This window comes from Peromyscus californicus, unplaced genomic scaffold (assembly GCF_007827085.1).
Source record: "Peromyscus californicus insignis strain IS unplaced genomic scaffold, ASM782708v3 Scaffold_7__1_contigs__length_154581171, whole genome shotgun sequence".
Lineage (NCBI taxonomy): Eukaryota > Metazoa > Chordata > Mammalia > Rodentia > Cricetidae > Peromyscus > Peromyscus californicus.
In genome coordinates, this window is record NW_026294595.1 from 130,588,116 (window position 1) to 130,606,685 (window position 18,570).

Here is an 18,570-nt window from a genome sequence, read left to right on the forward strand (position 1 = left end):
CCCAAAATAAAATTAAAAAGACTTCTAGGATTTGAAGGAATGCAGTGATCGATTTTAAGGCTATCTGAGCTCACATTTGGCAGACACATCAAAAGATCATATACCAGTAATCTTTGTACAGGATTTAAGACAGAACTCAACTCTACCAAATAGAAAAGCATTTGCCCTAACTACCACTTATGAAACTACTGTGCATTGTAGATCAGGTTAAAAATTTTCCAACCTTTTTGATAGAATAAGAATAATGATAAATGCAGAGCAGTTCCAGAGAATTCCCAAGAGGCGGATTTTTTTTTTAAACAGGACATACCTTGGGGGCGGATTTTTTTTTTTAACAGGACATACCTTGGGGATAGTATACACCAAGCATGGGATGTGACTTATGATAGAAATATATTTCCCTCACTGTGAAATACTCCAAGTATTACTAAGAATCAACCAAGTTAATACTTGGTTATGTGTGCTGACACATGTGTCTATCTTCACAACAATCCAGAGGCAGAGACAATAACATCTTCAAACTGTGATAAACCTAAACAATAATGCTGAGACACTAATTTGAAAACAAAACAAAAACCACTACAGCTCAGGTTTGTAACAGCAAAACATTTGAAAAACGAAAGTTTTCTTGTGACCTTTTTCAGAGAATTTTATTTGTGTGGTTCTTACAAAGATTGTTGCAATATGAAAGTCATTTGTTTGATAGAAATATCAAGCTGTCTTGTCAAACACACTGAAGTAACCCAAAAATATATTTCAGAGCTCACAGAGCTTAAAAGAGCAAAGATTATATGCAACCAGACAAAACCTATTTCTGCATTTCCTATCTCTTCCCCAGACTGCTTTGCTCAAACTGTTACATCAACCATCTTCAGGAAATGCAGGGATCATTTTGTTTGGAATCTCAAGACACACTAAAACACACAGTATTTACAAAGAAACTTTTACAGATACATTAATTGAAAAGTTACCATCAAGAAATATAATTTTGAAATCCCCTTCTTGCCAAATGATCAAGGTGAGATGCTAAAGAGCGTCTTGGCTGCCTAGACTTTTCAAAACTAAATGTACATTCCAGAAACCTTTGCTGAACCATGAGCCAATACATGAAGGAATGTGAAATCTAAGTGCTGTGTAAAAAGTCAGGCTTCTGGAACATTCAAACGTTACCTGTCTGCTTTTACACAGAAAGCACATGTTTCCCTAGAGCTATTCTATAGATCCTTAATGTAATTTTCTACATGGACATTTAAAACGGCAGAACAAGCAAACAGCTTTGCATAAAGTAGGATTTGCTATTTAGGGAGAATGAGCACACTGCATTCCTGTTAACATTTTTATTTTTCAAGATAACAGGAGTTGTATACAAATGACAGTAGACCCTTGCCTCTTTATTTTTATCTAAATAAAAGATAACTCAAGATGAATTCTCAAGAAAAAAAAAAAGCTATATACATAAGGGACTATATCTTCCTTCATCGTCTACTTGGAACCAGTAGTTGTGTTGCTGTCATAGAATCTGGAAAGAGGTTGTGGTAAGTTGGAAGAGGTACATACGCTGCAGTTATCATTTTACCTGTTGACAAAAAGAAAAAAATGTTCAGTAAGCCACTTTGACTTAATCACTTGGTGTCCAACATTAAGTGTCTGTAGTAGTTACTCACCAGCAAACCATCTACCATGCAATGCATTGACAGCAGCAATAGCTGCAGCAATAGATGGGCACTTCACATACACATTGCCCTAAAAGTATAAAAAGAAAAAAGTAATAAATAAAATTGAACATTGCATTGAACACACAATCTCACAAATTTACTAAAGTCATTTGCAGAAACTTAGGACTGTATATTCATTCTAACAACTTATGATCAATTCCTCGAATGTTTCGGAAAATGTGATTTTTTTTTTTTTTTTTTTTTTTTGGAGCCAAGGATCGAACCCAGGGCCTTGCGCTTGCAAGTGCTCTACCACTGAGCTAAATCCCCAACCACGGAAAATGTGACCCCGGTATTGTTCTTCTCATTGATTGTTTGTTTTTTGTTTTTTAGAGACAGGGTTTCTCTGTGTAGCTTTGCGCCTTTTCCTGGAACTCACATGATAGCCCAGGCTGGCCTCGAACTCAGAGATCCCCCTGGCTCTGCCTCCTCAGTGCTGGGATTAAAGGCGTGGGCCACGACTGCCCAGCCTTCTCTTTGATTTTTATCCCTAAACCCCTATTGATTTTTAAATAAAAACTAAAGAAGCTGTAGGAGTTCAACGGCACCCGCTATAAATGAACTGATCTATAACACAACCCTTATCAAATTTCAATTACTTTGACCATGCCTTTCTTTTGGAGGGTATGTTTACTTATTAGCACACTGAAGTTTCCTTCAGGAATTACCAATAAGCAAGCATAGTGCATTATCACAGCACATGCATTAACAATGCATTGAAAACAAAAAACAACAACAACAACAAAAAAAAAATCCAAAAAAAAAAAAAATACCCCGCCCACGCTGGGCGGTGGTGGCACACGCCTTTAATCCCAGCACTCGGGAGGCAGAGGCAGGTGGATCTTTGTGAGATCGAGGACAGCCTGGTCTACAGAGCCAGATCCAGGAACGGCGCAAAGCTACACAGAGAAACCCTGTCTCGAAAAACAAACAAACAAAAAACCCCGCCCCCATAAAAAACAAACAAACAAACAAAAAACTAGGGAAATATGGTGACAACAACATGCCCTAATTGTGTCAAAAGTAAGATACAAAACAAAATAACATATTTAATCTGTTTACTTAAAAATACGGCCGGACAGTGATGGCAGATCCTTCAAGTCCCAGCACTCTGGACTACATAGTGAGGCCTAGGACAGGCAGAGCTTCGTAAGGAAACCATGCCTCAAAAAACAAACCAAGCAAACAAAACACAAAGATCCATAAACAAAGAGGAAAAAAAATCAAAATACCTGAGCTGAATTTTTGTCAACATAAATATGAATAACTCCTCCATGTTTATTACATTCTTCAATCACATCATCTTTAATCTCTGTATCCCATCCAACTTCTTCTTCTCTGTAAGAAGGTTTAAAAAAGTAAAATTTATATTAAAATATAGCAGTAAAAGTGATTAAGTACTTTATCTGTATGTGTATGGCAATGTATGTGGAATCCCTCATATAAGAGGGAGTCCATTCCCTCTTGCACTATATGAATACCAGGAATCCAAAATGTAATCCTCAGAGTAGACAACAAGCACCTTTACTCACTGAATCATATCTAATCTGCCTGCCATCATGTATTAAGTCTCTTTGAGAACCACAGCAATTAAACTGGGCTGGCTAACCAATGAGCTCACTCGATGAATCTAACCATTTTATACCAATCTCAAAATTGCCATTCATGCAAACTTGGCAAGTACTTTACATTCTAAGCCATCTTCTCTGTACCTTAACATTTATTCTTTACATTTAAGATATCTAACGGGATAAAGCATAAACACGATGTAGAAGAGGCTCCATTACAGGTTCAGCTTTAATGCCATTTAAAAAAAATTACTGTGGAGCTGTAATTTTTGTGGAAATGACTCAGCAGTTGAGAGCACTTGCTGCTCTTGAAGAGGACCTAGGTTGGGTTCACAACACCAACTTGGCTACTTAAAAACTGTAAGTCCAATTCTGGGCAATGTAACACTTCTGCACCTGCAGGAAGCAGGTATGCAATATATATATAAACTCATACATAAATAAGCAAACACTGATACACGGAAACATTGATGGAAAAAATTCAGAACACCATCAAACTAGAAGCTGAGGATGTATAGCTTAGTTGGCAAAATGGATGCTATATAGTGACCACAATTCTACACAAAGAACCAGTTTCTGGTGTGCAGAAACGCCTCTATAATCCTAGTTAGGAGGCAGATGAACATGGTCTTTTTAACCTGCTGGCCATCCACATGGTACACACATACCCAAGTCACAGTCCTTAGCTAAAGAGATTTTTGTCTTGAAACAAAAGATAAATCATCAAACCAAAACACCAAAGTGGATGATGCCAAAAAAATAAAACCAAAGGTTGAACTCTAGCATCCACATACTTAAGTACACAAGGAAATATTAACATAAAAATTGTTTAATTACTAACCCTACACAGTTAAATAAAATTTTCTAGTATTTGAATGATAGAGGACTCTGTGATCTTTGTCAGTGGAAAAACTGCCACACATGCATGACTAGTACAAAAAATAAATAAATAAAATCTTAATAGTAAATTGGATGGAGTAGATAGCTCAGTGGTTTCAGTGGTTAACAGCGCTTGCTGTTCTTACAGAAGACCTAGGTTCACTTTCTACCCACAATCATCCTTAAAGACATTTCCAAAAGGAGGCTAGAGAGATGGCTCAACAGTTAATAGCACTATGTGTTCTTCAGAGGCCCGGGATTCAATTCCCAGCACATACATAGCAGCTCATAACGTCTGTAACTCCAATGCCAGGGAAATCTAGTACCTTCACACTGGCATGCATACAGGTACAACAACAACACACATATTGATAGTAAAAGGTTGTAGGCAGAAATTTTACAATTACCACAGCTTTAAATTTCAGCCTTACTATATGTCCAAATAAAATACAAATTTAATAATAAGGTCAACTATTAAATCTAACACTTTTTCAATTATGAAATATTTAAAAATATTTAAAATGGCAAATTTGTAAGCATACTTACGTTTGAGGGTTAAACATGTTAGAAAGTTGGAAACACTGTGTTGCCAGTGGTTGAACAGATGCAGCTGCAGCTAAAGCTGAGGCTAAAAAAGAATAAGAAAAATTAGCTTCTTGGAAAATGTGTAAATATCCCTGGACAATTACCTAAAACCAAAAATCAATCCTATCTTAATGTGGAGGAGATAGTATAAAATAACCTTCTTCAACAACAACAAAAAAAGTTGCTCACTTTATCATTTGACCTTAACACAATAGTAAAGCTAAGCATGATGACCTTAAATCATCTTTAGCTTCACTTATTATAATTGGTAACACGATGTATACATACTCAAGTGTTATATAGAGAATAAGACAGGGAAAAGAGTGCAGACACAAGTTTGGTACAGGTGCAAATATAGTTCCCTAAAATTTCAGGACCTGGGTTAGCTTAGTTGTTAGAGCATCTCTAGAAGGCATGAAGCTCTGGGTTTGATCCTCAACATAACATAAACTGGGTGCATCTATAATCTCAGCCTGAGGATGGTAGAGGTGGGATGATCAGAAGTTCAAAGTTACCCAGGCCAAGAAACCAAGTTCTACAGGATGGAATGCACTATATGAAACCCTGTCTCTAAGAAAGCTAACAAAAACTGTATTTAAAACGGGGCATAGTAGTGGTCACATTTAATCCCAGCACTTGGGAAACATAGGCAAAAGGATCTCTTAAGAGTTTTATCAAATAAATTCTAAGATAGCCAGGACTACACTTTCTGAAACCAAACCAACACCACGTGGGCTTGAGGACAGATATTTAGTCTAAATCTATTTAATCAAAACAAAATGAAACAAAAATCCCAACACAAATCTTTCCAGAACAAAAAACAGAGTAAAATAAGAAGATTGAGTTGATTCTCAAATGATGGGAGTGATACAAAATAGTTGTTGGAAAACACCATTGAAAGCATCACACTTCTATTTGTGTTGTTTTTGCCAAGAATATATAATTGTTTTTTTTAATGATATATATATGTATATTTTAGATTTCCGTGGAAATACAAGTGCCCTTAAACTCAGCCATCTCAACAGCACTTGAAGATGTATTTTTATTTTCATCTACGTGTATGAATTATTCGCCTGCATTCATGTGCACCACAGGGATCTGTTGACCTCAGAGGCAAGAAGGGCATGTCAGATACCCTGATACTTGCTTCATACTGTTGTGGATTCTGGGCAGCCAACCTGGGTCTTGCAGCAAGGGCCTAAAGTACACTAAAAGCAATCTCTACGGTCCAATTTTTGTTTCAATACATGAACCTTAATGAGTAACTTTTAAAAGGAAAAAGTAGAAAAACAGAACCAGAAAGAGCAGCTTATCTATGGTATGACTATTATAATTTGAGTAAAACATACTGTAATACTCAACCTTAAAGTATAATAGCTGTGGCTAAATAAGCACTTTTTCCAACTTAGGGTTACAATGGTTTCTATTTGGCATTCTTTCAGATTGGGTTTTCTGTTGTTGAGACAGGGTCATGTCCCTCCAGCTTTGGGTGAATTACCAAAGATATTATAGCTGCTGTTACAGAACTCACCGTAATCATATTATCTGACCAAATCCCATTCCAATAAACAGCTAAGGATAAAATAATACATTAAGAAATCGAAAAAACTGAAACAGATAATCACCTAAAGTATCAAATAAATTGTACTGAACAAAATGTTACACAGCTATAAATGAAATAACATTACAAAAATTAAGAATTTGCCGGGCGATGGGGGCGCACACCTTTAATCCCAGCATTCGGAAGGCAGAGCCAGGCGGATCTCTGTGAGTTGGAGGCCAGCCTGGACTACCAAGTGAGTTCCAGGAAAGGCACAATGCTACACAGAGATACTCTGTCTCAAAAAAACAAAACAAAACAAAACAAAAAAATTAAAAATTATTCTGGTAATTCTGTGTTTTCTGGTAAAAGAAAAAGTGCTTTTCCTTCTTCAATATTCAAGAAAAAAAAAGGTGTTTTTTTTTTCCCCCCTCAGAGAATTGAGAAGCCTTTTCCTTATATTTCCTTCTGTGCCAAATACTACCTGGCATAGTCGAAGAGGTAGTAAGTCCTAAAGGGCTACTTAGGAATCTAAGTAGAACTGCTTAAGAAACACAATAAAAATACAATTTAAAAACAAAACCTGCCAAGTTCTGGTGGCACATGCCTTTAACCTCAGCACTTGGAAAGCAGAGAAAGGCAGAACTCTGAGTTCGAGGCAAGCCTGTCCTACGGAGTTGAGTTCCAGAACAGCAAGGACTGCTAAAGAGAAACCCTGTCTTGGGAAAAAAAAAAAAAAAGAAAGAAAAACAAAATACCAAAACAATAAAAACAAAGCATCAACCCACTGTATATAATTAAAGACGCAGGCTCTACGAGGCAGAGTAATGCAGAGCTGAGTTCCAGGCCAGTCTGTTCTACATACATAGTTCCAAGACAGACAGAGCTACACAGCGAAACCCTGTTTCCCATAAATAAATAAATAAATAAACAAAGAAGTATGCATAGCTAAAAAGTTTTAAGAAAGCTGAAGGGAACTACTGAATGATTATGACTACTAAGATCAAGTAAACCACAAAATGACCTTTCTGGCTTAAGTGATGCAGCATGCAGAAACATAAATCTAATTTTGATTTGATAAAAATGTTAAAATAATTAAAAAAGCAGTAACTAGAAATGTGGCACTTGCTTAAACTTGAAATACATTTAATACTCATCTAAAATATAACAAAATGTTTTTCATAGGATCATTATTTAAAAAAAAACAATAATCATGCTACTCTAAAGGTGGTTCCAATTGGGAACAATAAAATGCTTTTTCTGACCTGAGGTAGATTTCATAATTAAAGACATCATTGCCTATTTGCCATCATTTCAATATGCATGTAATTTATGAAAACTTATGACCCCATTCATGGCTTGATACTACAGCTACTACAAACCAGTAAGTATAACAGTATCAGACATTTAACCCTCACATGACTACAAACTTAAGAATAAGTCTGATCTGCTAAAATATTGAGAATACTTTACTTTCTTTTACGTTAACCTTACAATTAGAAGAAAGCATGATAGGAATACAAGACTAAGTTCCTGCTCTTGTTTTCTTAAGTGTCAAGCACAGTCCTCTACCAGGGATCAAACAACTAAAGCTCAAGGCTGAAAAGCTCAAGCAATTCCAAACAAAAATAACCACAGACATTTCTATGTTTTTTGACTGTGTTAGATTTTAACTAGCTTATATTAAACGGAAAAATTATATCCAAACAAACATTAACAATTTCATCTTTGTATATTTTATTATATACCAAAAATTTAAAAAGGTGAAAAATAAAGAACTCACCTTCAGTCTGTTGGGAAAGTCGTGTTTGCAAATCTATAACAAAAGAGAATTCTACAGCTCAGTGCAGGAACAATGAAGAGCCTCAACTAACAGGGTAAATGTCAGGAAAGTATTAATAAAAGAGGACTTCAACAGCAGGGTTTATTAGAATAAACTTAGCAAAACCTGGCAGCAAAACCTCCTTCCCCATTCCTCATTGACAAGGCTTTGGGGCCTTTTGTTACCTCTAATCCTAGAAAATTATTCACCTCTCCTCTAATTCCTAGTACATGCTTCCTTATCATACATGTGTTCCATTACGATAACACGCCTAGAAATAATGGGAAATGGGGAAAGGGGAGCACACCAGTTAGAAAATATGTGAAATACCCTGATTGAGAATTCAATTCCAAGTACTTTGGAAAATAAGACTTTTTAAAATAATGGTAATCAGCATTAAGTATTTCAGAAGGTTATATTGAAATTGTAAGCGCATCAACCACACACATCTAATAGCTAGGACCATCTTTGCTTAGTGCCCAATTTAGCATTAATCAGGAAAGACACCTTTGTCACAATGTGGAACTTATGTTTTTTAAGAGCTTCTGAGATTCAACCTGTCAATGATTTCTAGCACAGGTTAACAATTTGGTCACAGTTCATCAAAACAAAATCCAAAATCCTGTATTACTGCCAAGCTACCATGGCTAATAAACATCGAAGTTCTATTTGGGACATAAGAAGACCAGAGAAAATAAACATGTAAGGAAATCTAAAGCCCAGTTTATTGGGTTAAAACAGCAGGGCCCTTGGGGCTAAAAACTGGCCTATCAGTGAGCTGAAGGAATGCAATATATGTATACTAAGTGAATGTGAAGATGTTAATACAGGCACAATGTCAATAACTTCAAATACAATGTCTTTTTCACTCAAAATAAGTAAAATGTATACATCAGAGACTGATGCTATAAAGTACCAATCACAATTATAATTTTAAAAATAACCTGGCTACTTCTAATACATTAGAAAACAAATTGTATATCATACACAGGGTAAACTTGTATTATCTAAGGGTGTTGAAATATTCCTTAAATCCAGAAGTTTAAGTCCAGCATCAGCTGCATTAAGTCACTTTAAGAGTAGCTTGGGCTATATAGACAAGACTCTAAATGCCTCTACAAGACTCTACCTCAAAAAGAAAATGCCAAGAGGCCTAAGGCTGAGGAAATAGGATAGCACTGAGTTGGGGGATATAGAATGAGACTAAGGCAAACCAGGGACATCCAGTAACATCCTGTCTACATAATGATAATCTGGATATAATGCTAATACGGAAATGAGAAGGCTGCAACCTGACTGCCTCATTTGGATCTCACCTCAAAGTAAGTAAATGCAACTAATGAATTCTCTTTAAACATGTATGGGTATCTTTGCCTGAATGTATGTCTATGCAACATGGGTGTTCCTAGTGCCTTCGGGGTCATTTCCCCCAGAACAGAACTTAATAGTTAGCTGTGAGCCATCAGGTGGGTACATGGACTACAACCCAGGTGCCCTGCAAAGAATAGTCAGTGCACTTGACCCATGAGGCCATCTTTACAGCTCCTACATCAAAGAGCTTTACTAATAAGCACCAGGACAAAACATCCTGAGGGTTAAGTATAATGTCTTATGCAGGATATGGGATACCACAGGGTAGCCTTGAACAAATCCTAGGAGAGCCTGCTCACGGCAAACAGAACTTGGCTAACGTTATGTGGATTATAGGAGTAAGAAGACCTTGCCAAACCTAACATTATTATTGCTCCTATAAAGGTAAGAAATTAATGTTTAAATGTTTTTCACTAGAGTCCAGTGCAATGGTCCTCAACCTGCAGGGTGAGAACCCTTTAGTGGTTGAACAACCTTTTCACAGGGGTTGCCTAAGACTATCAGAAAATGTAGTTATTTACCTTACAATTCATAACAGCAGCAAAATTACAGTTATGAAGTAGCAACAAAAAGTTTTATGGGTCACCAGAACATGAGGAACCGTACTAAAGGGTCACAGAAATAGGAAGGTTGAAAGCCGCTGCCCTAGTGCAAAACCCACATGATTGAGCATTTTTTTCCCCACATGAGAATTTGACCTTGAAAGAAGGGAAGCAACAAATGAACAATTTTCAAAATAAATGATCTTCTATTTTTGGCGACAGGGTCTCTCTAAATAGTCCCTGTTATCCAAGAGCTCAACGAATAAACCAGGCTGGCCCCCGATAAAAGTGTGGATTGCCACATTTGGCCCCTCATTTTTATAAAGAATAATTTTTATCTTTATGTAGGTGTAGATACCATCATTGTGAATGAATGTATGGCACATGTACGTGGTTGCCTACAGAGATTACTAGAAGTTGTGGGATCTCCTGGAGCTAAAGTATCAGGTAATTGAGCTGTCCCTTGAGTATGCTGGTAACTGAACTGAAATCCTCTGGAAACAACCATACCCAGATAGTTAAAATAATCTTAATATCTGTACTCCAGGGTATTTCTGAAGTAAGTTCACTTCAATTACGGAAAGCAGCTTGATGGACTGGAGAGATGGTTCAGAGATTAAATAAGAGTTCAATTCCAAGTAACCACATGATGGCTCACAACTATCTATATAATGACAACTGCGGCCTTCTTATGCCATGCAGGTATAGATGCAGGCAGAACACTGTATGCATAAATAAGTAATTAAGTAAATAAATAAATAAATCTGGTGGCTCACAACCATCTATATAATGACATTTGGTGCCTTCTTATGCCATGCAGACATAGATGCATGCAGACATAGATGCATGCAGAACACTGTATGCATAATTAAATAAATAAATCTTAAAGAAAAAAAGACAGAAGCCTGATGTGACTATTAATTTGTTAAAAAAAGCAAACCTTAATGTTTTAAAATTCAAAAGCAGAAACACAGGTAACAGTATTTGTGGAAGGTTACAACATATTACTTACAGAAATGCCTTACTGACTTTTGCCCCCCTCATAATTACATTGTAATTACAAAGTAAGATTTCAAGGTCGGGCACATAGTTTGACCAATAAAATAGGTTCTTTCTGGCTTTTAAAAATGTGAAAGAATGTAAAGACAAGGATCGCCAACTTCATTTCTTTCTTTTCTTAAAATAATTTAAAAAGCTGGGCAGTGGTGGCGCACACCTTTAATCCCAGCACACGGGAGGCAGAAGCATGTGGATCTCTGTGATTTTGAGGCCAGCCTGGTCTCCAAACCGATTTCCAGGAAAGGCGCAAAGGTACACAGAGAAATCCTGTCTCGAAAACTTAGAACAGTAACTAACATACTTTTATCAATTAGAATTTCTGAACATCTGTGTTTAAAAACAAGGTCAGACTCTGCATCTAAGGCTGGCCTGGAATCATGGTAATGCTGCGTGATTACCCCAAAACTGTTATTACAGGGTCTTCAACATCATACCTAGCTACAGTATCTCCTTCATGTCTCATGTACAGTTCTATCCAGGACATATCAAAAATCAAACATTATGACATGGTCCTAGACTTAGGACAATGTCAATCTCTTTTTATGATTTATTTAATTTCTGTTTGTATAGACTTTTGCCCGCGTGTGGATATCTGTGAAATCACATGTATCTGTGGCCTACAAATATTAGAAGACATAGGTGTGCCAGTACTAGAGTTATTAGATGGCTGTGAACACACACACACAAAACCTTTTCCTCTCTAATTTGCTCTTGTCAGGGTATATAATCATAGAAACGTGAAAAGTAAACATCAAAAACTTAGAAAGTCAGCTTCACAGCATTACTGGTAATGCAGCTATCGAAGCAAAATTTAATTTTAACTACCTGGGCATTTTTAAACATTAACAGTAATTACTACACTTGAGATGTTTCCATAGCTTCACAAGGCACTCTGGCTAGTATATAAATATACTAAAACTACTCTTCTTTTGCAACCAATAAGATGCTAGAAGTACTTAATGAATTGAATTCTCAGTTAGTCCTTTCAAATGCAAAAAATTTGGCATAATTTCGAATTAGGTGAAAAAACAAATGATTTCAAATTAGCAAAGATTCAATTCCTACCTGCCACAGCACCAAATGCCAAAGAGCCACTCATTTGTAAAGCCTGCTGTGCTGCTGGTGGGATCTGCAGTCCTGTACCTGTAAAAGAACGAGTCTTCAAGTTCTTACTGTGTTAACACCACAGAAACCCAATTTGGGGGAGTTTACACTATGTGCTCAACTCATAGGCAACAAGCAAATGGTTCTATACTACTACACCTCACTATTACCAAGGCTGCTTGCTGTGGGATGACCTTCTGTAGCCTGTGTATGTATGTTGCTCTCATTGGTTGATAATAAAAGCTGATTTGGCCATAGCCAGGCAGAATACGGCTGGATGGAAAAGCTAAATTGAGAACGATGAAAGGAGGCAGTCTGCTAGCCGACTTACAGAAAATGAGGTTAAATGCCACAAATTATGGGGCAAAGCATCTATAAGAAATATGGGTTAATTTAAATGTAAGAACCACCGAGTAGTAAGCCTGAGAGTGATTATCTGGAAAAGGTTGCATGACGGGGTGGGACAAAGAAAAGCCCCCATTTACAACTGATAACCTGCAATCAATCAATCTTTGGTACCCATATGGTAGAAGGATAAAACTTACTCCCCTCATGTGGTGCTCTGACCTCCACCCCCATGTTGTGCCATGAGTATACCCTCAAAATAAATATACAGTCACACAAAATAAAGGTAATTGAGTTCAAATAATCATAACACATTTCTTACTCAGTCTGGTCACTGTAGTACTTACATATACCAATATAAGCACTCCCTAAACCTTCAATACAAGGTGCTGTGGATATCGTTCTGTATAAATAAAACACTGATTGGCCAGTGGCCAGGCAGGACAAGTAGAGAGAATTCTGGGAAGTGGAAGGCTGAGTCAGAGAAACACTGCCAGCCACCGCCATGACAAGCAGCATGTGAAGATGCTGGTAAGCCACAAGCCACGTGGCAAGGTATAGATTTAGAGAAATGGGTTAATTTAAGATGTAAGAACTAGATAGCTAGAAGCCTGGCCATTAGGCCAAACAGTTTAAACAATGTAAGTTTCTGCGTTTACTTGGTTGGGTCTGAGCGGCTTTGGGACTGGCAGGTGACAGAGATCTGTCCTGACTGTGGGCCAGGAAGGAAAACTCTAGCTACAAAAAGGCACTGGAAAAAATATACAACATACTCCTATAGATAAACAGGAACACCAAATAAGACAATCTTTTCTATTTTGTGGTTTGCATGGTTACCTTTCTTTTTCACCACTATATCCATGATAAATCTAACACCAGGTGTGTAAAAATTTTCTTACTAATAAAAAAAGTAGTAATACTATTGAAAACTTACCCTCTGCAAGTCTTGCCATCAATTGGAGACGACCAGTTGTTCCCAAGTCAATTCCAGTCCTTTCTAGTTCGTCACTGTCCAAAAATGAACTAGCACTAGAAGCATCCGTTCGTTCAGTAACATGACCAACTTTCATTGGCCTCCCAGCTAGTTCAAATCCATTAAGCTGTTCCAGAGCTTTCTTGGCACATTCTGAATCAGAAAACTAGAACAGACAACAGAATTTTACAATGGACTAATTTACATTTATATCACTATAGACCAAATAGTACCTTCGAGTGCATTGGTGTTTTGCCTGTGTGTGAGGGTGTCACATCTATGAGTTACAGTCTACGAGTTACAGTTGTGAGCTGGTATGCTGGAAAATGAACTTAGGTCGTATGGAAGAGCCAGTGCTCTTAACCGCTGAGCCATCTCTCCAGCCCGAAATACAAACTTCATAATCTAATATACACTAATTAAAAGTTTATAAAAAATAGAGTATACACGTAAAATAAGAACATAAGTTTTTGCAAATAAAAATGCAACATAGCTTTAAAAAAAAAAACTTTTAAATCCTTCTCTTCAATTTTTAGGCAAGGTGTCACTCTCTGAGACCTAGAACTGACTATGCAGATCAAGCTTGCCTTGAAGTCCTTGAGACACCCCTACTTCAGCCTCTCAATAGCTGAGGTTAAAGGTATGTTCCAACACATCAAGAAATCTGTCCAAATTTGTAGGAGAATCTGCCTGGAGAAGAATGACAGGCACCTAGGAACTTATGAGGGATGTATAACATCATCAGCCCACCCAGTAAATGTACCAAAGATATACTGCTCCTTTAGTATCAAGATTCCTTATATAGTCCTGTACTCTACTTCTAAACAGGTTTAAAACAGGGTTCTTTTTCTTTGTTGCCACAGGATGTCTCATACTGTAATTCTTATGGCCTCAAGGACTATTCTAAGGCCTTCACATTGCAAGAAATGTTGCTGGCTACTCTTTCGGAAGACCTGAGTCAAGTTCCTAGCACAATTAATTCACAATGAGGTACTTAAAACCACCTATATCCTCTTTTGCCTCCCCAAGCACTCATACACACGTGGCACACACCCACACCCACATGAATAAAAATACAGCATTAAAAAAGAATGTTGCCATGAATCATGCCACATATTTTTAACTCCAGCGGTTCCGAAGGAGATCTCTGAGACTATTTACACTCTGAGGTATAGCAAGATTTTGTCTGGCAAAAAGAAAAAACAATTGAGAAGCATATGCCTTTAAGGCTAAATCATATGTATGTGACTTTAAGGCCAGACTGGTATAAATGCAGTTTATGGTATAAATGGACAAATTTTTTTTACATTAATGTTACTTCTTAGAAACAAATTTTAAAAACGCTGTCATATATGTGTGTATACACACACACACAGAGACACACACACACACACACACACATGTATATACACTTTTTTTTCATGCTTTCATGTGATTTTATTTTCTCCCTTCAACCCTAATTTTGTCTTAGCTGGTGGGTCTATGAACACAGACAGGCTTATCTATCCCACTTACAAGCAAGGCAAATACCACTTCCTGAAATGGTCTTACCAGGAAGCCTCTGTTCATCCAACCCAAGTCAGACTTTGCCTGGCTTCATCTTCACTAGATGGTAGGGCTACTTCACTGACTCCCATTCAGACGTTAGTTGACCTTTCCGTGGCTATCATGATTTTGCTGTGCTTTTCACACAGAATGCATCTGACCTTTATTGCGTTGTCACATTTAATATCCTGAGCCTTGTCAGCACTGTTATTCCCAGAAGATACATCTCCTTTCCTGAGTCACTTTTACCCTTCAGCATAATCTTAGCCTTTCCATTGAACTCTCTCCCAATGATGCATATTTTATGTATAATATGTACAGTTATATATTCTGCATAATAAATAGAAAAACCAAATATTTACAAATGGTTGTGTGACATCATGTGAGTTCTTGGAATTGATCTCAAGACCTCTGGAGCAGAGGTCTTTAATCTCTGAGCCATCCTCCAGCCATTAAAAAACCAAGAATTTCTAACTATATAATGCATAAACATTTTATACAAAACCCTATAATACATAAATTATACATAATAGGTATACATATTGTATATATATTTGGTTTTTTGAGACAGAGTTTCTCTGTGTAGTCTTTGCTGTCCTGGAACTCAATCTATAAACCAAGCTAGACTGAAACTCAAGAGATCTGTCTGCCTCTGCCTCAAGTTGTGCTGGGACTAAAGGCAGGAGACATCATCGGCCAGCTCCAATATATTTTTGTAAGAATCTTGGATCCTTTCATCAATAATCTACAATGACTAAAGAGATTATTATTACAGTAACAGTCTCGTGTTTTATTGAAATATAGACAAACAATTAAAATTTACTGACCAAAATATACATGCATTTAAGTATCTCTGGCTCAAGGCTGGTGAGGAAGTCCTCACCTTAAGCTAAGCACTTGGGAGGCACAGGCAGACAGATCTTTGGATTACAGGCCAACCAAAGCTAGATAGTGTGTCAAATAAATAAATGTTATCTATGCCAGGGCCAAGACTTAATTATGTGGTAACATATGTCAAAAAATGGCAACAACAACAACAAAAAGTGTGTGTGTGTGTGTCTATGAGTAACAGCCATGGCTTTCCTGAAACATGCTTTAACTCGTTTTGTTGTTGAGGCTGGCCTTGAACTCAAGAGATCTGCCTGCCTTTGCTGGGATTGAAGGCATTCGCCTACATGCCTGTCAGAAACTACACATTTGAACCGTGTTCTGAAATTTTTAAGAAACAAAGACAAAAACAAGATAAGTTAGTGAGAACAGCCCAGTGGTAGAACACTACTCTAGCTTAACGAATATTTAGGTTTGGTGCCCAAACAAGAGTAGAGTAGTTTATGAAGGCAGATAAGATTATAATACTCACGTGGCCACTTGATAAACCCACTAACATCAACTAGATACCCTAGTTAGACGACAACACAAGTAATGTACTTTGGCAATCATGGATGTGGCTGTAATACATGAACATTTTTACATTGGGAGATGTGGTACCTTAGGCCTAAATTCTAGGACTGGAAGCTAAAATAGTAAGATCACCCTAACTTGCTAAGATGGAATTTTCACAGATCTTCATTTTAACCAGTAAGAGTGTGCCTTTAATCCCAGCAATTAGGAGGCAAAGCAAGTTATCTGTTAATTTGAAGCCAGCCTGGCCTACATGGGAGTGTTCCAGCAGCCAGGGATACAATAAAAAACCAGGTCTCGAAAATAGATATACACTCCAGATACAGGTGGATGTGACACCACTAGACTATGGGCACCAGCACTCACACGTACACACCAAAACAGACATGAGATACACATAGAGTTAAAGTAAAAAATGATATAAAAAGGAATGCCATGGCTGGAGAGATGGCTCTGAGGTTAAGAGCACTGGTTGTTCGCCCAAGGATCTTGAGTTCAATTCCCAGCAACCACATGGTGGCTTACAACCATCTGTAATGAGATCTGGTGCCCTTTTCTGGCATACAGGCCAGAACACTGCATGTATACATAAACAAATAAATGTAGCTATTTCTGCAAATTAAATCACTTGAATATACTAATCAGGGATGGAGAGATGGCTCAGAGGCTAAGAATACCAGCAGCTCTTCCAGATGTCCTGATTTCAATCCCCAGCAACCATGGTGGCTCACAGCCATCTATAATGAGATCTGGTGACCCCTTCTGGCAAGCAGGAATATATGTAGACAGAACACTATATACATAATAAATAAATAAATAATAATCTAAAAAGAGAAGGAAAATACTATTCATTCTTCATTCCCAAGTCCATAACCCATACACAGATCAAAAATTGTTATATAAGACAACTACTTACTGTAATGAATCCATATCCCTTAGATCGACCAGTTTCACTATCCATCATGAGCTGAATACTTTCAATCTAAAATTTAAAAGCATAAATTAGGCAAAACTATTCCTTGAGGTATAGTTTTTAAAAATCTAGACTATATTGTATCCTTACCCCCTTCCCCCAAAGTAATGGAAGACAATACAACTGTTCTTTACAAATAAAATTTTGTCAAGGCCTAGATTTTTTCAGAATTATCCCCTTTGGCAGTGAAATAACTGTCAGTGAATGAAAAAAATACTAAATTTTACCCTTCCAAAAGGCTCAAAGATCCCCCGAAGCATATCTTCAGTTATGTTAAAGTGTAATGAGCCCACATAGAGCCTCATAGGTCCAGCACTTCCCTTTTGTAAATTGTTTGCCATTGCAGCAGCTCTGTTTTTTTCTGCCTGTAAGTAAGAAAAACCCACATTAAATACTAAAAACTAATAAAAGGAGACGTATTTCAATGACAAACAAGGACAAAGACTGGAAAGTTGGAAACTGTAAGAAAGAAAAACTGACACCAAATTGATTTACAGAAAGCGTTGAAAAATAGAAAATTCTGTAGAAAGCACTGGTCAAGGACTAGGGAAAAGGGAAACAGAATTATGGATAAAAAGGTTTATTAGGTCCTATAAAATCATCAGAGGGAAGGATGTTGGTGAGAACAGTACCACACTGTGAATGTCATTACTGGCACTCAAGGGAACTGAAGGATGTGACACAGCATGTCAACTCAAATGTGTGCCCACTATGCAAACTCTCTACCACTGAGCTGTATCCCATGACCCAAAATATTCACATTAGTTGTTGTGTGTAATGTTTTATTATACAATTTTAATAAAGTTTAAAGTATAGGCCAGTTATATACAAAACTATATAGTTCATTTCATACCTAAATACCTAATTCCATCAAATATAAAACTAAGAACCAAAGTAACTTGCTTTGTGCTATCACAATCAGTGATAAATAAAAAAAATTTAGACTACTGAATATTTGTAAACATATTCAGTTTTTTGTTTTTGTTTTTTTAGGTTTTCCGAGACAGGGTTTCTCTGTGTAGCTTTGCGCCTTTCCTGGACCTCTCTCTAGGCCAGGCTGGCCTCGAACTCACAAAGATCCGCCTGCCTCTGCCTCCCGAGTGCTGGGATTAAAGGCGTGCGCCACCACCGCCCGGCTCATATTCAGT

The 18,570-nt window shown here is 37.2% G+C and overlaps 1 protein-coding gene across 8 annotated transcripts in view; it reads right to left on the reverse strand.

Annotated features, from left to right (window-relative positions):
* Window positions 1-634: 634 nt before the first annotated feature.
* Rbm39 (RNA binding motif protein 39) overlaps window positions 635-18,570 on the reverse strand; it is a 38,532-nt gene continuing 20,596 nt past the window's right edge. For 7 of the 8 annotated variants that reach the window (XM_052725362.1, XM_052725363.1, XM_052725365.1 and 4 more), the window contains 9 exons: window positions 17,650-17,787; window positions 17,366-17,431; window positions 13,465-13,669; window positions 12,147-12,224; window positions 8,071-8,121; window positions 4,709-4,790; window positions 2,948-3,053; window positions 1,665-1,743; window positions 635-1,576 (listed from right to left, as the gene is read on the reverse strand). In XM_052725362.1, the coding sequence (XP_052581322.1) occupies window positions 1,476-1,576; window positions 1,665-1,743; window positions 2,948-3,053; window positions 4,709-4,790; window positions 8,071-8,121; window positions 12,147-12,224; window positions 13,465-13,669; window positions 17,366-17,431; window positions 17,650-17,787 (906 nt within the window). In that variant the 3' untranslated portion in view covers window positions 635-1,475. The remainder of the gene's footprint in view (window positions 1,577-1,664; window positions 1,744-2,947; window positions 3,054-4,708; window positions 4,791-8,070; window positions 8,122-12,146; window positions 12,225-13,464; window positions 13,670-17,365; window positions 17,432-17,649; window positions 17,788-18,570) is intronic. The other variant, XM_052725364.1, reaches the window with a different exon arrangement.